Raw genomic sequence first — 23,780 nt, 5'->3', positions numbered from 1 at the left:
CAGCTAACCCAAAATTGAGAGACACATGGTGACATTCCCTACAAGGAGCCCTGACATCTGACAGTAAAGCAGTTAGGAGGCAGTGTTCTGGAAGCTGATTTCTCCTCACTATATTCCCCAGCATCCAAGTCTGGCAGGCAAATTCACTGCAGATGTGTCTACCTGGATTTGTTTGGGACAACTACCTTCCCTATACTCAGCCAATGGAGACAAGTTGTTTACTATCACTGGTAGCACAGACAGGCACAGGAAAAGAGAAAGGAAAGGCGGGAACAGGGAGGCTGTGGTTAGAAGTAAGTATTTACAGCTTCTTCTCCATGCAAACACCAAGGAGCTGTCAGCTAAACAGTGCATAATTCACATAGGCCTCACAGTTCCCCAGGCCTCATGGTAACAACCTCTCTTACTAGGTGAGCTGCATAGACATTGTATCAGAGACCTGGAGACACCAGGCCAAGTTACAAGCTGGCAGGATGCTGAGCCTTTGTCTGTCTCTAACTTCTTTCCCTATACTCATCCAATGGAGGCAAGTTGTTTACAATATCTTTAAAGTGAGTGGATACCATCGGTCTTGGGTCCCTGTCCTAGTTGGATTTTTTTTATCAACTTGACACAAGCAAGTTAAGGCAATCTGGGAAGAGGAAACTCAATTGGGAAAGCGCCTCCATCAGATTGCCTGTAGGAAATCTGTACAACACTCTTTTTTTGTTTGTTTTTTTCAAGACAAGGTTTCTCTGTGTAGATTTAGAGCCTGTCCTGAATCTCGCTCTGTAGCCCAGGCTGGCCTCGAACTCACAGATATCTGGTCTGCCTCCCAAGTGCTGGGATTAAAGGCGTGTGCCACCACTGCCTGGCCACAGCACTTTCTTGGTTAATGATTGCTATAGTAGGACCCAGCCCACTGTGGGCAGTACCACCCCTGGGCGGTAGTGCTGGGTGGTTAAGGAAGCAGGCTGTATAAGCCATGGGGAGGAAGCCAACGAGCAGCATTCATTCCTCCACTGTTTCTGCTTTAGTTCCTATCTCTAGGTTCCTGCCCTTCTTGAGTTCCTGCCCTGGTTTCTGTCGATAATGGATTATGATGGGGATGTATAAGCCAAATAAATCTTTCCTTCCCAAGCTGTTTCTGGTCAATTCCCCCGCCCCCCGCCCCCAGAGATAGGGTTTCTCTGTGTAGCCCGGGCTGTCTTGGAACTTGCTCTGCAGACCAGACAGACCTCAAACTCAAAGATCTACCAGCCTCTGTCTCTCAAGTGCCTCAAAGTCAACGTTTTAACACAGGAATATTGAAAGTAAACTAAGATAGTCCCTCATAGTGTCTAGAGATCTCTTAGGGTTGTGGTGAGTTTCATGAAGTGAGTGGGGAAGGCTAGGTTTGGGGCCTGATTGGGCGAAAGCAGGGAGTGTCCAAGATGAAGGATAGGTCAAGCTAGAGAACGGTTAGTGAGCAGAGACAAAGTGGGCTGGGGAGGGAGAGAACCGCCAAGACTTAACATAGGCTAGGGGTGTAGAGATAGACCAGGATGGGAGGGACTAACAGAGGATGGAGGAGCAAGCTCCAGGCAAGGACTCCAGGAGAGTGGAAGACAGTGAGAGTGTGGAAGAGTGATCTTAACAATGCTTAGACTAACATGGTGCAGCCAGATTGTTCCATACACGACAGAAGTAGCGCAGCAAACAGGTGGTGTGACCAAGAGGTCTTTTCAGCAAACCCAAGAAACATTCCCTCAGTAGTGTCAAAGAGAACTGCCAACTTAAGCTAAGCCACCAGGGCCACCAAGAAATATTCACATTTTAATGACCTTGTTGTTTCTTCCACAGAAACAAGTGAAAGCTCCTGCAAATGAGAAGGACAGAAGGAGGCTGTGCTCAGGGCTGGCCTCGAGTTGCTGAGTAGCTGTGTGTGTGTGTGGCCCAGTAAGAGCTGCCAGGGTCACCCCCCAAGGCCCTGCAGCTGAGACTTGGACAAGATCGCCTCACACATCTAGGACAGCCAGCAGGTGCTCCTACTCCAGGGGGCAAATGGTGGCCTTTCCTGCAAAATTGGCTACTTCCTGTATCGAGTATGAAATGCCCGAAAATGGAGGCCTACAGGAGGGAAAGCACTGTAGGGAAATCACACTGTCATACACATGGCGGTGTGCAGGCCACAGCATGACAGTGGAGGAGGGCTGCAGGCGCAGGAGCCCAGGGAGACAGAATCTACTAGTCCTTGATCTCATTCTGGAAGCCCAGTCTGGGCATCTCAGTACTAAGTTCATCGCCTCTCGGTGACCATTATCCTTAGCCCTATGGGGACAGCCTGTGACCTCCTCACAGAACAGCACTGAGAGAAGCTGCCTGCTTTCAGTGCGCCTGTCGTCAGCAGCTGTTTATTCCAGGCTTGTTTTTATAGGTTCCTCCCTCCCCCCACCCAGCCATTTCCAGAAATGACTGTTCCCCTCTTTCTGACCCTTCTGTGACAGGATAAACAAGACATCTTTTACCCAAACACCACAGGGCAAAACAAAAACAGGAAGAGAAATCAGGCACACTAAAGCTTTCTATTTAAAATTATCAAGTATTTTTAGAAGTTTTTAGGAGAAAATAGATTTAAATTTTTAATTTTTAAAACATTTTGAAACTAAATTTTATTTTGTTTAGCTTTATAGCATGTACAGACTTGTGTTACCACACCTCTACTCAGAGGGTACATGACTCCACTAGCCTCTGATTCTTGCTGCTGATCAGGGTGGATGTCTGACTCTCTGTATGCCAAATCCATTAATATTGTAAGGGTTCACACATTTGGTGCTTTTTTTATTTGCCAATGTAAGTTCTAATTTACAAAAAGAAGAGAGCTAGAACGCCTTTCTTGGAGGTAGATAGATGAAAAGAAAGTGACAATAGCAGTTTGTTAAGTTTGTTCTGACTACAGAACTTTTATTTCCATTGTCAGCATCTATGTAAGTAAGGATGCCACTGAAAGCTGTTTCTCGGGCACAAGAACTCGGGATATAGGGATGCTGGACCAGTCTCCTTGCTGTCACTGGAGACATGCACCCCATAAGTAAGTCAACATACATGGGACAACAAACACACATACACAGCACATCTAGCACACATGCTCCACAGTGCTGTCTTTCAGCAGAAATCTTCAGCACCCCTCTCGGCTCTCTGACCTTCGGGATGGTGGGATTGAGTGTAGGAAAGATCGTCAGGTATCAAATGCAATTGTGTCCCACCTTCTGTTACTTTCCTCTAGTCCCAGCACCTAGTCACAGGCCACAGGACATCAGTAGGGGTATAACAGCAGCAGTGTGGCAATGAGCCAAACTTTCAAGCTAGATTGGTGTATCCCCTTCTCCCCACCAACCACAGTCTATCCCCCACCCACACACTTGTTATTCTTTCTATATGCTGCTCCCTTTGCAGTGTCTTCTGTCTCTTCCTGGTGTGGGAGAGAAGCCACTCGCCACACCCCTGACCTGCAGGCTTGCTCCTTGAACACCTCCTGAAAGTGACTTTCAGTGCTGGCGATGGAAGGGAAGTGATGCATGATACCTGATGCTTGGGGGATGGGGCAACCTGTAACTGCTAACCATGCCTGATCAGACAGATACATCCATTCTATGACAAGTATGGAACCTAGGAAAGATAATGGGCAGTATAATCCAGCTGCTGCAGTGGTGCTGAGTTGTACCCATGGAGCTGTCTCATTTGTTTCATATAACATCATGAGTTACTCAGTTTCCTGTCTTAAAAGAAATGAAGCCTCAGAAAGGTTTGGAAACTTGCCTGAAGTCACACAGCCATAAAGTAGCAGATCTGGAATTCAAACCTAGGTCTGTCTGCTACATATAGTAACGATGATAAAAGTAATGACTACAGTGCTAACAACAGCAGATTAAAATAGCAGCTAGCATTTATGAGTACTTCCTCTGTCCCAGGCCCATGCAGAGCAGCTTATGATGAGCTCTGCTCTCCCCAGGAAGTCTTTGTGCACTCAGATCTCTAGTGTGAAGACGAGGTTAGAGGTGCCTGAGTATCATATCCAAAAGCCTCAAAACCAGAAAAGAAACAAGAGGTCATGGGGCCCAGGGCACCAGCTCCAGCTCCCATAGTGCTATTATTCAGGCTCTGCACGTCACCCCTGGGATAGTCCTTTCGAACTTTCTAAATAGGACAAAACAGATGCTTGCTGACTCTGGTGAATTGGTTGGTTAAAGGTTAGGACCACTGACTTCAGGTTTTAACTGCAGTCTGACTGGCATACACATTATTACTGTGTGTGTATATATGTGTGTGTGTGTGTGTGTGTGTGTGTGTGTGTGTGTGTGTGTGAGAGAGAGAGAGAGAGAGAGAGAGAGAGAGAGAGAGAGAGAGAGAGAGAGAGAGAGAAATATGAACCCTAAGAGGCTGAAGTTGGGTTCCTATGATCCAGCACTCAGAGAAGCCCAATGACACAGACTTAAGCCTTGTCAACAGGAAAGGACTTGTCTGAGGTATAACACACAGCTTGGCATGCAAGGGTGTCTGGTACATGACAGAGAGTTGTATTATGAAGCATGGCAAAGTACTGTCATCACCCACCACCCATTCCTGTAGTGATCCTTCTCCACAAATGAATGTCAGGGAGTGGTAGCTCCAACTTCCTTAATTCATGAATAGAGAGTGTGGAAATAAAGTGGCTGACCTCCCATCTGCCTCTGCCATTTCCCTGACTGCCCCATGCTCCACACTTAGGCCTACCTATCCTCACCACCTCTGTAGACAATCTCAGAGGCAAGCCTCACACTACCCCGATGAAGGCTACAGGGGTTAAAGTAGAGATAAGATTCATTCTTATTAGCTTCAGGTCCCTACATCCCCTGCAACACAGCACAGAACTCAGTTTTGCATTCTTAGACTACAAATCTTAAATCTGCCTACAAAAGCATTTTCCTTTTAATCCTTTCCTACTTACAAACACCACGAATGTTACTGGTGCAGAGAACAGCAGCCAAGAGCTCAGATCCACTGGTGCTGCAGCTCACATGGGATGGGATAACACTATCCCAACTTAGTGCACTGTGGTTTCAGTGTTCACTGGGCCTGACTTCTGCCGTGGAGCAGACCTCAGAAATGCTGAAGCCTATTCAATCTTCACACACATTTAGCTCCAAAGGATGCAGTCAAATTAAAGAGACAAAGGCAACCCTGATTTCAGAGACCCCTGCTCTTCCTATGCTCTGCTCTAGAAGGCCTTGTGCAGACTCCTCACAGGGGAATGGAGTCCTATGGCTTCCAGTAGCTGTTCATAGGGCACTTATGATGGTCAGCATATTTCTGCTAGTCCTTACTCCTGATTCTTGGATCATCTACCAAAGAGATCACCTGAACTCAAGCCCTTGTTTGTTTCAGGGATCTGCTAATGGGAACCATAAGACAATGGTTCCTTAATGTTACCCTCTCAACTTCTCTCCAGCATCAAGGGCCATACACTTGGGTACCCTCAAAACACTGACCCACCATCTGGCACAAGCTGTGCTTGGCTTATTTTATCTCGGTCACCCTCCTTTACAACGCCATGTGAGACAGCAGCTGATGGGGACAGAAAAGAGAAGGGCTGCCATGCACCTACTTGGCAGGGTGGTGAGCTAGGCGCCAGTTGAAGGGACTAAGGGCAGCAGAGACCTGCTGCCATGGGGAAGACTTGAAATACTTGGAGTCCCCAAACACCTAGGAGAATGGGCAAGGTGACTGGCGGTAGCACAAGGAACTCCTCCTCAGTTTAGTCAGGACCGGGACAAGGGAGCTCATTCCACTTAAGGTTGTAGACGATGCTTGCATAGCTAAGGGCACTCCTACTCATATCTTGCAAGCTCAGCATAAAACACAGTGCCTGGCCCATACTTAGAATTCCAAAGATTGCTTGTGTGCAATGCCTGAATGGGAATCATGGCTCTTACACAGCTGGGGCCAAAGGGAGTGTGCTGGAGCGCCCAACAGTAGGTGCCATATCTGTTGAAGTTATACAGAAGTCGTGAACAGTACTATCTCCTCTGCTGGACATCTGCTTTCTTATTCCCACCCCATTGCAAACACGCTCCTCTCTCTCAATCACCCACTCCTTCAGTTTGCCAACCCTCATGGCCTCTTCTATCACACTCTCTATTTTTGTATTTCCACATCCCCACCACTGAGTTTTAGGAGTTTAACCACAAGACATTTAACAGATGGGCCCTCAGAGGAGCTACCTATCACTCAGAAGAAAGATCAACCGCTCAAGGCCGGGCTGGCACAGTAACCCCTTCTCTACCCTAGACAAAGTACACTACACACTGAGAGGAGACTCTGAAGGCCACACCACCTGCAGCATACTCCAAAGAATGACAGCAACAACAAAGAAGGTGGGAGGAGACTTTAGAAGTGAGGGAGGCGTGAATAGATTGCGGTTTTGCTGGTGGTCCTTTATCTACAAACTTCATAGTTAACAGCTCCAACTTGTCAACAGCTTTCTGAATGGAAATTCTTCATTAAAAGCACGTTGAGCAGCCAGGCATGATGGCACAGGCCTGTAATTCCAGCTACTCTGGAGGCTGAGGCAGGAGAATTATAAGTTCAAGGCTAACCTAGAGTAACAGAGTTCAAGGCCAACCTGAGCAACTTAGTGAGACACTATCACAAAATAAAAGTTTAAAAAGGGGTGAGTAGGGCAGGAGATGTAGCTAAGTAGTAGGGCACTTGCCATCATGTCCAAGGTCCTATGTTCAATCCCCAGTACTAGGGAGAAGGAAGCGGGTAAGGGAGAAGGAAGAGAAGAGGAGGATGAAGAAGAGGAAGAAAGCATTTGCTGTGAAACTTGACAATGCCTGTTTCTCTCCCACTCCCAGCATACCTGCCTATTAAATTGGTTTGGCATGGTAGATATCTCCAACTTCTAACAAGCACCATGGGAGATTCTGGGGTTGCAGGGCAGGGTCCCTAGAGCTCACTTTGAAAACAACTGGCCTACACCTTGAACCCAAGGATGGTTGAGCCTTCCCATCTTTAGGCTTAGAGACATGCAGCTGGCAGCCCGACAACAAGGCAGAAAGAAAGCTGAGCTGAGTTTCCAGGGCACTGACACCACTTCTGCATCTGGGTTCTCAGACTCCAAGGACACTTGAGAGGCTTCTGTTGTCTGAGGTGCATGTTACCTACTGTCTTGAACATATGCACATCTTTCCTTTCATGTGTATTCGCCTCCCTTTCTGTCTCTAAGCACATCAGCACCCCTGCATAGAGTGCTAATGTCACCTTTTCTCACAAGCATACCCATGCCTGCATGTCATGTGTGGGCTTCACTGTGGTACCTAAGGCAGTGTTTATGAGCATGCATAAGCCCTTGCTCTCGTGTGTATTGCAAGGTTGCAGCAGAGAGATACTCAAATACACACAGACTACGACACTGAAAATTATTTTGTATTTACTAATAATTGCCAGGTAGTTGTGAACATGAATTAATAATTACTGAAAGACTAATTTCAAAAATGTATACTATCTAACTGAAGGTCCCAGAGACAATGGAGATTTGAAGGCAGTTAAGCAGCCCAGGTAATTTATTGATCACTTCCTCACAGAAACAAAACAGTGTCTCTGCTTGTTTTCACATGTGTGGAAGTTGGCAAATGAGACTGTCAATAAGCTGGAGAGTGTTCACATACTACCCTCTGCTGTGAGCCAGCACACACCTCTCCTCTTGTTGTCTCTATTAGCAACAGAAGGCACGTTTAAGAGCTAATGCTTGCCATATATAACTGCTTGCAGAGCTCTTTTTTCAAAATGGGCCAGTCACTTTTTATATATTATGATCTGCAAAAGTTGTATTATTTTTGAAAGTTCTGTTTGTGGCAACACCCTTTATTGGAGTGACTTTGGCCTACAGTCTGGCATTGTGGAATATGCCCTGTTTGTTCATGGGAAATGAAGGAAGGTTCCCAGTGGGGGTTAATGGTACCAGAGTCCCCACTGGGGAAAGATTTCTACCCATAGCCAGAATCCCCAACTCTGACCTACAGCCTGGTGAGCACAAGCCTGGGTCACAACAGAATCCAGATTGAACAGTGTGGGTGGCTCACAGCTCACAATCTATTCGATGAGTCAGGGAAACAGGTGGTGGGGGCAGGATCAGGACTGAGGCTAAGGTGACCTTCCAGACACTATTACTTTGTAGTGATGGTGGGATTTGGTTTTATCTCCTTTTATTTTTTTGGTGGCAGGATTTGAAACAAGGTCCTAGCAGACCAGAACTACAGAATTCAGCATCAGAGAGAGCAAAGTCACCAAACAAAAAAGCAAAACAAACACCAGACTGTTCTCTGGTGAGTCAGCTCTGCAGTCAATCACCAAGAAAGTCAGTCAAGTGCACTAAAGGGTTCACAGTAAGACGATGGGGTGGGTCACCATACAATCTAGACCCTCTGTTCTCATTCCTGAATAAATACAGTTCTTTCCTGGCCTTTGTGTCTTCCACAAAATTTTTGTCTATTTTGCCTTTTTCCAGCTGATTATACCATCACTAAAATCATCAGATTATTATTTCTTCTTCAAGAATTTCCAGAAGCTTCCAACACATTTCTTTGACTAACCCTCAGCCCCTCATGCTATATTCAAAACTCCCCACTGTCAGCCCTCACATCTCCACCACTGTGCTCAGACTCAGGCCTGGAGCCACTTGCAAGCCCTGTATTTCTCCCACCTTCCTTCTCATTACGACCTCCATGGCCCCCGACTTCTCAGCCACTACCCATCTCCTGCTTCCTTGGAGAGCTGTCTCAGGATCCCTTCACCACAGCTCTCACTCTGTACTCAGCCCGTCTTGTAAAATTCTTTCCCTGAACTTTGTGTGTTATTTTACTCCCGTCTACTACCCACTTCAATCTGGTATACAACGGTTCATGAGAAGTATCTGTTGAATAATCACACACTTGGAATACTAAATATCAGAATTATATTTCTAGGAATTCTTTTAATCTGAAAGAGGTAATTATCTCAAAATTTGAGAGCATACCTTACTTCCTATATCCTCGAATATGTAGATATTCAGAGCTACTGAATCAGTGTCTGACATAATGGATGGAATTAAAATTTCCATCTTTACCTAAAAACCATTCCAGAATCATCTGGAAGACAGCCTCTGCACCCAAAAGAATCAAATGAAAAAGAGTGCTAAAAAAATTACAGGCATTTACACTGTCCTAGGTTTTTATATCTTTCCTATGTGTCTGTCTATCTATCTAGTTATTTATTTATTGTATGTTATGTGTATATGGACACACTTACGTGCCCTGGCATGTATGTAGAGGTCAGAGGACAGGGACAGAGGTCAGTTCTCTCCTTCCCCCACATGGGTCATCAGGACCAAACTCTAAAGTTACCAGGATTGGTAGCAAGTACTTTTATTCCCTGAACCATCTCACCAGCCCTTATGTCCTGGTTTTTTATGTTTACTTTTGGGGATCGTAGCAATGGTCTTAAAAGTCTCAAAAAAGTCTATACAAAATATTTTTGAATAGTCCAGAGCAGAAACAAAATTGTACATATTGTCACCTTGACTATCTTCTAATCAATAATGGCTTTTGTGTGTGTGTGTGTTTTCTTTTTCAGAGTTTAATAGTTAGTCTTATTTTTAATTTACTGGTCATACTGACAGCAGAAATACCCCAGCACCAGTTAATTGCTTACTCAAAAAACCAAAACCTTGGTATCAATATAGAGTTAAATAATGACCTGGTAGGGACTTCTTTAGTGACGTAATACAAGTAAACAGGGCCATCTGCCTCTGTGTTCTTCTGGGCATGAGCAACTGAAAGGTGGCCCCTTAGATGGATCAGGGGCCTCTTCCCCCCAGGGTATGGGCACAATAGCTCTGGAATGGGATCTAGCACAATTCTAGTTATATAAGCTCTCTAGCTTAGAACAAGAAAGCCTGAGAACCAGCCCTGCTGACAGTTACCTTCATAGCTGATCTTCAGGACAGAGGTTAAGTTGGAAGACACACCTACACTGTAGTTCCATTAGACTCACAAAGACCTGAAAAGGCCACCCTGTTTCCTTAAAGCCACATATCGGGCTTTCCTCACAGAATGCCAACAGCAATTCTGTGGTAGGCTAGAAATACAGGGAGCGTGATTAAGGGGGCATGAAAAGAATCAGGTGCTCCTCACTCTGAAGTCTAATTTGCCTTCCCTACTGACTGAGGGTCAGGAAAGTTCAATATAACTAACAAAGACAAAATTGCCCATAGAAATAATCACATTTTTCTAAGGATACCTCAAACAAGGATGTTAAAAACAAACTAAAATCTACCTAGGGCCAGAATGTTTGAAACTTTTGAGTTTTACTTTTTAATACATACCTTTCTCTTGAATCTAAACTATGTACCTCTTAAAAACCCTATTTCATTTATAAAAGGTAAATCTTTATGTAAGAGAAATAAGTAAACCTACCTGTGTATTTTTACTTGTTTTTGAAACTTTACTTAAATTTTAAGCTTTGCTTAATCTTTAACCTTGTCAGTTACAAGCTTTGAGTAATACATACTAACTTAAATGTAGCCAACTGTGACTCTTGAGAAGCCCTCCCTGTACTGAGTGTACATCATCCTTTCCCTAGGTCTCTCGACCTAAGTACTTAATAAAACTCACTAACTTTGTTTCACCCTGACCCTTGACGCTCTTTTCTGTGGCCTTGTTCAGGATCCAGCTTAGGTGAGTAGATCACAGAGGAAAGGGAGATCCTGGGGCTCTGGGAGGCAGTGCCAGCTGCCGGTGGCAGAGCCAAGCACATGTAGCAGCTGGGGAAAATGGGTGGCTTCCAGGCTACCACCTTCCTTCCCAGATCCCACAGCTGAGAACAGGAAATTCACTTTATATCACACTATTTTTATCATCCCTGATGGGGTCATGGGAGTGGCACTTAATATAGTCCTATTTAAAATGATGAAAGGACAGAAAGTATTCATCCCTTTGAAAGTGAGGTGTCCCTAGTGGCTAACATGCCAGACTCAAGACAGGGGACCCGTGGTGAGAGACAGGCCCTGCAGGACAAAGGTCCATCTGACAGGCCCTGGGAAAGGCTGATCTACAGCATGTAATCATTTCTCTGTCCAGACTTCTAGAACCCTTGGTCTCTCAAAATGTTCCTGAAAGTATGCTCTTTTAGGAAAAGGATCTTAGTGATAGACATCTCTTCCCAAGCAAAGGTGAGGTAGTCAGGAAAATCAACCAGAACAGTGTGGTCTAGACTGACTGTCCTCCACAGCTGGGACAAATGAGGTCAAGCTGGATGCTGTTCTCAGCATCTCCCACTGACCTGTGTGGCAGCAGTCTGGCCATGCCAGGGCTCAGAGGAGGCCTGTGGTAGGCAGAGGATCATGACTGATTTGGAAACTGAGCATCATTTCAGGGCTCTGTGCCTCTGACCCTAGTTGAAGGCCACCAAACTAGCCTTGACGACACAAGACTGTGAAGACCCTGGGGAGAGGGAAACCATTCTGCCTAGTATTTTAGGTAGTAGTCACTTAAAGCCTAAAGAAAGAGGGTACCATGACACCCAAAAAGGTGTCTGAGATGGAAGTAGGGATGCAGGAAGTAGAGGTGACTGTGCCTGTTGAGGAATGGCAGGCGGGAGCTAAGTGTCCGACAGTAAGCAAACAGCCTTTATCACTCCATGAGATGCTCAAATAGCTGACGAGGGCATAAAGCTGGTGAGGAGGGATATGAAGTTCAAGCAGAGGATTTAGTCCTGCCCTAGTTCCCATGGAAACATCACTGCCAACCATCGCCTTTCTGAGCGAGGGTCCCTGAAAGCAAAGAAGACTGCAGAGGCCTTAGCAGGAGGGGCAGACAGTGGGCAGTGACAGTGGCACAAGAGGGCAAGAATACAAAAAGGGCTTCAGAGTCCCAAATGTAACTTGAGTCAAGCTTTGCTACAAGGATGTATTGCTTATTAAATATAGTTAGTCTCCATGCTTAATTTTTAACAAACTTCAATGAAGCTGGATTCTTTTCACTGAAAGCAATACAGGTTAACTAAATAATAAAACCTCACACGGCCCTTGACTTGGCACAGTTTTCCCTATATTCAGGCCAAGAACTGGGAAGAAATAGCCTTTGGCATCCTGAATTTGTAAGTCTAAATATAAAATGACAGCAACAGCCTCCATTTTGCAGTAACTAGAGAGTACCCCAGCAATAGCCTCCTCTAGGCAAAGCTGTTTCCCTGTGATGAACCATACTGTGTTGGCTTTTAAGGAAGGGCCAGGCACTCTCCAGAGAATATGGGTTGTCAGCCTCCTTCTCTACCAAGGAGGGGTACAGTTCCCCACTGTCCAGGCTCCACCTTCCTGGATGGCTCCAGCAGTGTGCCCGTGGCTCCCCTCCAGGTCGAATGGTGAAAAGAGAGCGAGCAGCAGTAGATTTATCCTCACAGCCTATGAGAACTCCTCTTAAGAGCAGAGGGCTGTATGTATATCTGAATTCAGAGAGAAAGCCATCACTGTCCCATATCAGATTCCAGGGTGAGACAAGAGCTCCTACAACTCAGGAATCAATCTTAAGAAGAAGAGAGAAGATCTGAGACCCATCCCTTGAGTCAGATCAAAATACAAGACAGAGAGGAAGGCATGGCTGCAGGCTGAAGGTGGGAAGCACGGACAAGCCAGGAGGGGACATACAACAGTGCTGCGAGCAGCGACTGACTCCGTGAGAGGGGAAGTCAGGATGGGGAGCCCAGATAGACGAAGACTGCTGGTCAGCTTCAGAGTAAGTCATGGTCGCTCGTCTGTCCAGTCTTCCTTTTGGATCCTTGAAGGAGGTGGGAAAGCATATCCACCCTCAGGGTATAGGACAGGAGGTTTCATGAAGCAAGAAGTCCTGGGAGTCTCCTACTACTGCCCCAAGTCAACCTCTTGAGGGTGGGTCGGCCTACTTTCTCATGGGAGTTTTGAGTTTCTTTTCTTGGCAATTTCTGCCTCTGTGGGACTGGTCGCTACTACTTCCAGTACAGCTCTTTGCCATCTACAACCCTGAAACCTTGCTTCCATTACCTCCTGATGCTGTGTCTCCCAATCTGGTCACTGCACATAGCGCTAGGCTGTATCACAGCATGTGATGGTCCAACAGCACCCTGGACCTGGTTTAAAACCCCAGCTTCCAGCTCGTAGGTCAGGAAATGAGAGTATATGGATATAGAAGTTAGGCAGTGAGCACAAATCGCTCAGCCTAATGAGTATAGGGGTCAGTCCAGTTCTGGATTCTACTAATGTCAAAGCCTGCAGCATGCTGGAGACTCTGGGATGGCCAGGGCTAGGTTTATATCCTTGGAGCTAGCTAGCATTGTGCAAGGCCCATCTTAGAAATGAGATAAACACTTGTGTGATGTTTGAATGTGTAAATTTTCTTGCTAGAGTGTAGTTTGTGTCGTTCCCCCATCACCACCACCAAAGGTCATCAGTTCAAAGAACGGTCCTCAGTGTAGAGATGTTGGGAGATGGTAAGGCCTAGTCGAAGTTCATGATCAGTGCTGTCTTTAGAAGGAATTAAGGTTAAAAACTCCTGAGTTAGTTCTCCTCAACAAAAGTTGTCTTTAAAGCTGGATCCTAACCTTGAACCATTACATTTTTTCCTATATAGCCATGTGAGCTCTTATTCCTATGCATGTTCCCACCACTGTGGGGCCATCTACCATAAGGCTGTTGATAGCATCATGACCTTGAACTTTGAGCTAAATAAACCTCTTTTCTTTACAAAATTATCCAAACTTGGGTATTTTCTTACAATTAAAAAAAAAGTGGCGCACAAAGGTGGCAGGGGTAGATAATGTTTCCTGACATAAACTTATCATGGGAGGGAGCAACTGGCCCCAGGACAAAGATCTTCCCTTCCTCCTGCCTCTTCCACAGGAACATAATAGCCTTCTCAGAACACTGCTATCAAACTATTACCCCTCCCACAAACCCTTGCTTGTTCCAGGCTTCCAGGACCTGTTCCAGGTACCACTCACAAATCCTCTGGTCTGGCCAGGCACTTCATCCTCATCTCCTAAATGAGTCTTACATGGTGCTACCCTGTGCCTGTTATTGGCACAGCTCTCCCTGTTCTAGCTATCTGGATCCTCTCTATCAAGAAGGACCTGACTTCTTCACTCTGCTCTTCACCTAGCTCCCAAAATTCTTCCCAACTCTCAATAGCAGCCCAAGAGTGTTACCTGGATGCCTTCTTAGCTGACTTCTCACTGTCACTCCCATCTCATGTTCTCTAATTTTCCAACTTCATGAAGGTCTCTCTTTTTGTTTTTAAAACCATTTATTTATTTTTATGGATAATAGTGTTTGCCTGAATGTATGTATGTATACCACGTATATGTCTGGAGTCTATAAGAAAGTGATGGATCCCCTGGAACTAGATTTACTGATCATTGGGAGCTATCACATGAGTGTTGGGAACCAAACTGAAGTCCTCTGTACGAGCAGCAAGTGCTCTTAACCACGGAGCCATCTCTCCAGCCTCCATGTTACGATCTCTTTCTGGTAGCCACCACTAGTTATGTTTGTATCTCCCCATGGAGACTCTCTCTGTACATCCCTGTGGATGCTACTGGACCTCCCGCACCCTATGACCATCTCCATGGAAACAGTCTTACCTGTAGTATCTGGATTGCAAGTAGGTAGAGCAGACGGCTTTGGACACATGACTGGCTGAACCGAAGTCAATGACCTTCACTCGGTATGGCTGTCTGGATGGATCTACCAGCATGATGTTTTCTGGTTTGAGGTCAGCATGGATAAGACCCAGGCTTTTGAGTTTCATCAGGGCTGTAGCTACCTGCTGGAGGACTGGGCGAATGTACTTGAGGGGCAAGGGGCTAAACTTGTTCTGTTTCAGAAAGTCATAGAGGTTCTGCTCCAGCATCTCAAAGACTAAGCACGTGTGGTTCTTGTGTTGGAAGCACTCATAGGCCCGCACAAAGTTGTAGTCATCGGCGCTCTCTGTGCTCAGCCGGGCTAGGATGCTCACTTCAATCTGACCTTGTCGGGCATAGGAAGGGTGGTTCTTTAGGATCTTAATGGCCACAATTTCATTGGTGCCCCGTTTCCAGCACTTGACCACTTGTCCAAATGTCCCTCTGCCCAAAAACTCTAAAACCTCATAGGTGTTGGTCATGGAGCACAGCACTTCATGCTGTACCAGCTGATAGTCACCTTCACTGTTGGAGCCACTGTTTTTGGAGGTGGCAGTGGATGTGGTGGCAGTAGCTACAGTGGCCCCGCTGGCATTATTCTGAATCATGGGTGGATGCTCTTCAATGATCTGCACGCTGCTTGTGTTCTCAATCTCCTCACTCTTTCGCTTGAGTCCACATTTTTGGTAGGTGTCAAGGAGGCTCACAGTGCTTCGACGCATTAGGTTATGTGGTCCGCCGAGGACTTGCCCGGTGACAGAAGTGCTACTTGCTGATGTTACAACTATGTGTCCAGTACTTCCTGGGAAGATGATGGTCTGCTCGTAAGGTAGGCTCGGGTTTGGGATTGGCAAGGAGGTGCTGACGGTTGTGGAGGCTGGCTGAGCAGGTGGTATGTTCTTGCTCTGGCTGTACACTTTGCTGTGGGAGCCGTACCCAGTCATGTCCCAGGTGGAACTCGGCTCTACTTTCAGTTTCTTCACACTACAGAAGGCACTTGATTGAAGGGTGTGAGGGGAGAAAACTTGTACATGTGAGGCCATACCTACGAGGAAAGAAAAGGAAAAATACATATTTGAGTTACTCTTCCATGAATAAACTCCATTGATTCATTAGGCTCTAATCAGATTGTCCTTCTACTTCAAAAGCAGCTTGAGGACCGGGGAGATGGATTAGTGGGTGAAGTATTGCTTTGAAGTAAGTATAAGCACTTGAGTTCAGATCCCCACAACCCATGAAAGCTGGCACAGTCACATGTACCTGTGATCCCAAAGCTCCCACAGCAAGATAGATGACATAGACAACAAACCGTCCGGAAGTGCATGGACTAGCTAATCTGGCATATGCAGCAATGAACAACAAGACACCATCTCTCAAACAAGGCCAAAGGAAGGGCTAACACCTAGTGTTGTCCTCTGACCTCCACACATTTCTTGTTCTGCATGTGTACACACGAGCACATGTACACATATGCATGCATAATGACTTAAAATGCAGCAGCTTGACAAAAACAAATCAATTTCACTCAGAAGCACATTCTAGTCTCCTTGTTTGTGAGACTAATGGTTCCCAGGCTCTGCCGTTAGACCTACCAGCCTTAGCAGGATAGGAGACTCAGGAATAGAGTCAAGAATCAGATACAGAACTGAGACTTAGTCCACCATTTCTTTCTTGTAATTATACTTCCAGCAGAAACAAATTCTTCATTCCTATTCATGTTGCACCTTGCCAAATCTGAAGACTGTATCCAGTACCCAGGTAAATATTACAGACTTAGCTCCTCCAAGTAGTCAGCTTACCTTTCTCAATAGAATCTAATAGCCAGGTTTACTACTTTTTGTTTGTTTGTTTGTTTTTGGTTTTGTTTTGTTTTGTTTTTGAGACAGTGTTTCTCCATGGAGCCCTGGCTATCTTGGAACTCACTCTGTAGACCAGGCTGACCTCGAACTCACAGAGATCCACCTGCCTCTGCCTCCCGAGTGCTGGGATTAAAGGCATGCACCACTAACGCCTGGCCAGGTTTACTACTTTTAAGAAACACATTCCTACACAAACCCCATCACAGGGGCCTCTCATGATCTTCTGTGTTCTGAATAAGACATACTACCTACCACCTGGCATCCTGGTCATCTTGAATTCTATAAGGTTATAGATGGATGATTTGGTGTTCAGTTGGCTTAAAACATGCATTGCCTTTCAGACTGGTCTAGTAGCACCATTATGGACTCCTTGCTCACCTATTTTGTCAGTCTGTACATTAATAAATTTCTCTAGAAAGTCCTGAGATTTCAGATGCTGCGAAGATGGCTCAGTCTAGATAAAGTGTTCACAATGCAGGCATTAAGGACTGAACATGATTTCTAGCATTGACAGACAGACAGACAGACACACACACACACACACACACAGAGAGAGAGAGAGAGAGAGAGAGAGAGAGAGAGAGACAGAGAGACAGAGAGAGACAGAGAGAGACAGAGAGACAGAGACAGAGAGAGAGAGACAGAGAGAGAGAGAGAGTGCTTTGCCTATCCAGCACTGGGGAGGCAAAGATGAGTGGATTCTTGGAGTTTATTGGCAGCCAGTCTAGCCTTATTGGTGAGGTCCAGATTCACTGAGAGAACTCATCTCAAAATAATGTGGAAAGTGATTAAAGAAGGCACAGATGTCAACCTGTGCCTACACACACACACACACACACAGAGTGGAAGCTGAGAGAAAGAACTATGTTCATACTGACATATCTACAACCTAGGCAATCTTTCTAGAGTAGCTATATAATTTATAACTGTGGTAATATTGAAAAGTTTTTAAAATGTGGTATGTGTATATATGTATGTATGTATAAACATATAAAGGAAAATCCACTACAGTGACAAGAAAGGGAAAACCCTTAAAGGTACAAGAAGAAACAAATACCAATTACCTTCTAAGCTGCCCCTGATAACCATTGTGTGTGTGTGTGTGTGTGTGTGTGTGTGTGTGTGTGTTCACGTGTATACATATGTCTGAGTGTGCATGCATATGTGTATAGAGACCAGAGATTGATAACAGTGTCTTCCTCTACCACCACATTTTTGGAGACGAGTCTCAGTGAATTTGTGGCTCACCAATTCAACTAGACTGGCTAGCCAGCAAGCCCCAGAGATCTTCTGTCTCCACCTCCCTGGTGTTTGGTTTACAGACACTTGGCTTTTAGGTGAATGCTAAAGATGGAACCCAGGTCCTCACGCTGTGTCATGTGTCATACTGAATGAGCCCTCTTCCCACACCCAGCACCACTTCTTACAAAAGCAGTTAGAAAGTGGACGGTCTGTCAAGCTTTCCTGATACTTAACCATCTACCTTCAGCTGTTCTTACCCCCAGCATTATCTAGATTGATTATTTAACATCTACATCTCCCTCAGCATTATCTAGAATGATTACTTAACATCTCCCTTTTAACCCCATCCCTTGTCCGGATCCTCCCTCTCTTCAGCAGATCCGCATCTTCTATTTTGTCCAGAACCCCAACGTCAGTCTCAGGTTCTGATAGTCTCCTAATCCATATTCTCCCATTTTTCTCTAGAATCCTGTTTCTGCCATTCTTTTTCCTTGAAGCTATTGATTTTCCCAGTTTATTGGATAAAAGTCTTTAGCTGGTACTAAATAAGGTTGTCCAAATGAATCACTGCCCTAACCTCTCCCTTCTGCCTTCAAGTGTGAGCATGCATGCACAACCTTCCACCCTGAAAGGCAGGAGGAGTAACAGTCATGGCCCCTCTTCACTCTTTCCTTCTTACCTGTAAATCGATGCTTGCTGTACTCTTTTCTTCAATGCTCACTCTTAGTCCTCTCCCCCAACATATTCCAATACCATAGACCTGTGTTCATCAGGTATATAACTACCTAATTGCCTAATCCAGAGGCCCATTCAGCCCTATTCTCCTTCACCTCTCTGTAGCTTCTGACATTGCTGACCACCACTTCCCTCTTGGTGCTCTTATCTACACTAATGTGAATCTGTAACTGCCTACCTCCTGCCCATGGCTAATTACACAGGGTTAAGGCAGTTCCTCCTCTTCTTCCTTTACAATGCTGGTGCTTCCAGTATTCTGTTTCCTCTGGAAGGCATCATTCATCCAGACAGTTTAAGAAGTCATCTCTATGGAGGCAACTCCCACATGTTTATCATGGGCCAAGTTCCCACTTGAATGTTCCACCAATAAATTTCTGTCTCCTGCTAAATCAAAGATGATCTTCCAAAGCTGAACGTCTTGTGTTTTCCCAAAAACATAGCCATCTAATCCTGCATTCTAACATTTCCATTTCTGTTAATAAAGTATTTATCTAGTTACTTAGTTCCCAAACTGTGGATTTACCCTGATAAGTCTTCATTACCTCAACAGGCAAAAGATACTCAGTCTTGATAGATTCCTCCTTCCTTTAAAATGGCTTTTTTTTAAATTAAAAAGTATTTAAATAACCATATAGGGCAAAATGTCTCTTGCATCCAACTCTTTAATTCCTGTTCTTTTTGCCACTCCCAAGTTGAAATTATTACTTTTTTTTTTTTTCTTTTCCCCCTCCAAGACAGGGTTTCTCTGTGTAACAGTCCTGGCTGTCCTGGAACTGCTTGGTAGACCAGGCTATCCTTGAATTCACAGATATCCACCTGCCTTTGCCTCCCAAGTGCTAGGATTAAAGGCATGAGCCACCAACCCCCAGCTGAAATTATTACTTTTCAAAAGAAACCCTAAAGTAAATACAGGAACCTGTTCTACCTGAATGATCTTTAATGTGCCTGTATCTGACCACCAGATTTGTCTTACTACATAAACCTCTGAACAATGTCCATCTGTCCAAAGTTCCTGGTGGCTCCTTAGTATCCAGAAGATAAAGCTGAGGAGACAACATACATCTTGATTCCAAACACCTGCTAGCTTCCTCTCCAACCATTAATCTTCCAGAGGTCTCGACTCTGACCTGGTCCCACACGTCTTCCTAGAACAAAACGCCTCCTGTACTTGCCTCATTCACTCTCAGCACATTGGCCTTCTGGCGTGAAGTCACTGCTTCTCTCAACTACCCTAAAGGTCATGCAGTTTAGAGCCCTATGCCTGAGTTTTTGAGAGTCTCATGTAGTTCAGGCTGGCCTCAAACTTACTATATAGCCAAGAATGACCTTGAACTTCTGATCCTCCTGCCTCCATCTCCCCAGTGCTAGTTAGGATCACAGGTGTGAGCCATCATATGTGGCAAGCAGTTTCTCTCTTATACTATTTACACGTTTAAGTCATGTTTCCACAACTAGACCATATTCTGGCACCAAGAACTACAATTATACCTCACATACCTTTGTTTCTGCCTCCGACTTCTTCGTGTCACGCTTACAGTGCACAGTGACCACTGCTGACTGAAGACAGCCTGTGACTGCTTTGTCACCATCACACATATCTAAAGAAGCAGGCCTAATTTGAAATTAGAGGAGAGTCTGCCAGTATTTCTCTATCCAAATACAGATTTCTAAGACGCAAGAGGGAGAGAGGACCAGGTATGATGGTACATGACTAAACTTCCAGTGCTTGGAAGGCTAAGACAGGAGAATTGAGAATTTGAGGCTATTCTGGGCTACACAGAAAGACCCCAACTCAAAACAAACTAAGACTCTAAAATTAAGAAAAAAAAAAATTAAAAAAAAAAAAAAAAAAAAAAAAAAAAGCAATACCAAAGCAGAGGCTAGTCAGCTCCTATCCTGGGCTGGAGAGTCATGCTCTGCCGTGCTCCAGCCACACGTGCTCTGACTTCTTGGAGGCAGGTCTGGGTCTAACCCGAAATCCTACTCTGAATCTGCCTTTACTGTGACCCATGGGTCAACAGACATTTCCCTTCTGGTTTGAAAGCCGACTCCAACCTTGACCTGGGTACAATGACTAATATGTCTATATATGCCTGACATGATTATCTTGGTTTGTTATGTACTCATATTTTCATCTCCTTTCATGCTAATATCTTCCTAATACTACAAATATAGAAAGTGGCTATTCTCTATTTATTAGTATCACTTAACTATTCATATAGTTATAAGTGCTATAAACCAGACATGTCCAACCTATGGGCCACAGGCCTCAGGTGTTCCACACCTGTGAATATGGCCCAACACAATTTAGATGACATTTTGTTACAATGTCAAAAGTTTGGACATCCTTGAAGCAAAACAGAAAAGAGCACTGCCTAGCTTTTAGCTACCCAGCCCTGGAAAAGACTAAGCAAAATTAACATCTGTTTCAACTTCTGTCCCTTGACTGTCCCTTGCTCGTCACTCTTCAAATCACTGTCAGGAAAAAAGAGAGGAGGATGTGAGAGGAGAAATAAGCTGATTACACACAAAGCTTTGGAGGCACCGGTCCCTGTCCTCACTGTTTCAGAAGTTCTTGGTGGAAAGGCCACATTGCAGAGTGGAATTTTACAAAGGGGAAGAGGGTAGCTTATGACTTATTTGTTATTGGGATGAGAGCCAAGGGTCATAAAACTGTGGAAATCATCACTGGCTGCCCTGGGTGACAGACGCCCAGGATCAGCAAGGAGACCTGCATGCTGGAACCTCCCTGCACTCTCCATTGTGGCCAGCTGCCTCAGATTCTGGCTGGAGCTGCTGTAGTCACTGCTGAGGTCAACAGCCTCGATTCCAAGAACTAGACCTAATGTTTCCAACAACCTTTTTACCTTTGTTCTATGGTACAGCCCATTTTCCACTGGGAAGCAGAATGCTCAAACAAAATATAGCTAAAGAAAGTCATTAATGATGATTTTTTAAGCCCTAAAATCTTTATAAGAAATAAAACACTGGTAGTTTTATAGTTTCATTTTAAAATAATCTCACAGCCACAATCAAACTTATTTCCAAACATTTCTCCTTGAAACGACATTCTGGAACAAACCTTCCTGATTAGTTTAGCTCTCTCTGAGTCAAGCCTACAACCTTTGCTACTCCATTTATTCAGATCCCTAAGGCAAGGGACAAGGAAGAGGGTGGGAAGGCCTGTGTGTTTTCCACTCTAAAGGAAGAGCTAAATGTTTCCTCTCATTTCTTGTGGTCTGACCCCTGTACTCTTCAAGGACTACTGACCTCCTGGACACACAAAATCATAATAGTAATAATCTTCCCCCAGAAATGTCAGGGGCTGACTGGACATTTTCAGTTTGATCCTATTCAAAATTTCAATCTCTGCTCCTCCTCTTAGGCTCTTAGAAGAAAAAGTGAATTTGTCCCTCTTTAGTGGGAGGATAGGTTTTAACTCCCTGGAGGGCAGTATGAAAGACCCAGGGAATAACACAATAAATCTGCAATAATTACACCTGTTCCTTAGAGGTGTAACCCATCCAGACTTCTATAAAAGCCTATAAAAGATAAACCCCTACATGATGGTTGTGCATCTACTGATTGCTGAGATACAGAGTAAAGCACCTACAAAGGAACATTCTTACCCCCATGCTCCTGGCTCTTGAGCAGGCCAAAATTATGAGCACAGAACACCAGCTCTTTCCATGGTACAGGACTCATGGACAAACTACCAGCAAACGAGATTTATTTACAAATTAAGCCAACTTATATCACACAACAAATTCTTCACTGCATGACAAATAAAAAGTAGCACCTATAAATCTGATTAAAAACAGTCAAAACAGAATTAAAGTGCATCATTTTAAGTCATTCCTTACCTATATAAAAAAGACAAACTGCCTCATATACCAGACAAACCCAGGTCACCTAGGTTTTGTGTTTTGATGGCCTGTATGTTTTAAACAACTGCTCTTTTTGTAGGCTTCCCCCCAACTCCAAATGCCCACTTTACATCAAAACATATGTACAATAAGTCTGTGTTTCAAAACACTGTTTTCAAAGCATTTGCCTTGTAGTCTTTTATGGAAGCCCTGTATGTCCACAAAATGCTATCACACTCAGTTTCAAGCCCTATTTAAAAGCCTGCACCATTCTCCAGGTTTTAAATTACCGAGTAAGTAAGTACCCAGTGCACACCTGGCTCTAGGAGGGTGTCTGTGAGGCAGGGTGAGTGAGCACCTTTGCCTGAGACAGCCTGATTATCATGCTATGTTCATCCCACTAACACATTTTCCATACAGTCTCATTCTCATAAAGTTGAAAATGATGACGTCAGACGATGGGGTGGGCTCCTAAAGTAGGGAGCATAATCAGACTGTGATCTCAAGTTCAAGCCTAGGTAACTCTGTGTAGTTCTTTGTCTTTCTTAATCTTCAAGGTTTAATGAGAAATCCTTTTTTCCAAAGTTATAGACAACTTTTTCTGGCCTTTTGAGACAGGATCTTGCTAGTCTAGGCTAGCTTCAAGTAGGACCACCTGGCCTTGAACTCAAGTGCTGGGATTACAAGTGTTTATGTGTTATCATGCCCATCTAACTTCTTTCATTTACAAATTTAAGGGAAAAAAAGATAAAACTCTTCATGATCTTGAGTTTTAACCCATTACTTTTTAAGACAACATTTGTTAAAAGACTGGGTCATTTAGTGTATTTTCCCTAACATATTTGCTTAGTTTCTTCATAACTTTTATTTCACAATTGGATGAACTGAAAAGTTGCTTCACATGTGAGTACATTTCCTTTCCATTTCACCACCCCAAATTATCTACTGGAAGATCAGACTCTGGTGAAATTACAGGGATAAGTGAGGGCTCAACTATATGATTAATTTTCTCATTGAATTCAATTTCACTGAATTTAGCAAAGCTCAAGAGAAGGAATAAGTAAAAATAGGCATCATTTTTATCAGTATTTAAGGTTTAATTTAGACCTGGCAGATGTGAAATAGACTGCCACTCAGAATCCAGTTACAGTTGAAGAGCAGAGTCCAGATCGGGAAGAGGCAGCAACTCCCTCACTTCTGGGGATACCCTGACTGAATGAGCATCTGATGGAAGGAAGCTACAATGTCATTTTGTTTCCCTACAATACAGAACTCAAAGGATTCATTCCCATACTTAACAAAATACCCTGTCTTTTATATCATAATTTGCATATAAGATATGGAATAAGTTAAAATAAATCAATGTTAGAAATGTATATCTACAGCCAGGCTT

At 44.4% G+C, this 23,780-nt stretch overlaps 1 protein-coding gene across 6 annotated transcripts in view; it reads right to left on the bottom strand.

Moving 5' to 3' along the window:
* Hipk2 (homeodomain interacting protein kinase 2) overlaps nt 1-23,780 on the bottom strand; it is a 192,456-nt gene that overhangs the window by 120,230 nt on the left and 48,446 nt on the right. For all 6 annotated transcript variants that reach the window (XM_028889298.2, XM_028889301.2, XM_028889302.2 and 3 more), the window contains exon 2: nt 14,647-15,730. In XM_028889298.2, the coding sequence (XP_028745131.1) occupies nt 14,647-15,730 (1,084 nt within the window). The remainder of the gene's footprint in view (nt 1-14,646; nt 15,731-23,780) is intronic.

Source organism: Peromyscus leucopus, chromosome 3, assembly GCF_004664715.2.
Source record: "Peromyscus leucopus breed LL Stock chromosome 3, UCI_PerLeu_2.1, whole genome shotgun sequence".
NCBI classification, from domain to species: domain Eukaryota; kingdom Metazoa; phylum Chordata; class Mammalia; order Rodentia; family Cricetidae; genus Peromyscus; species Peromyscus leucopus.
This window is presented reverse-complemented; position numbering and strand designations above follow the sequence as displayed.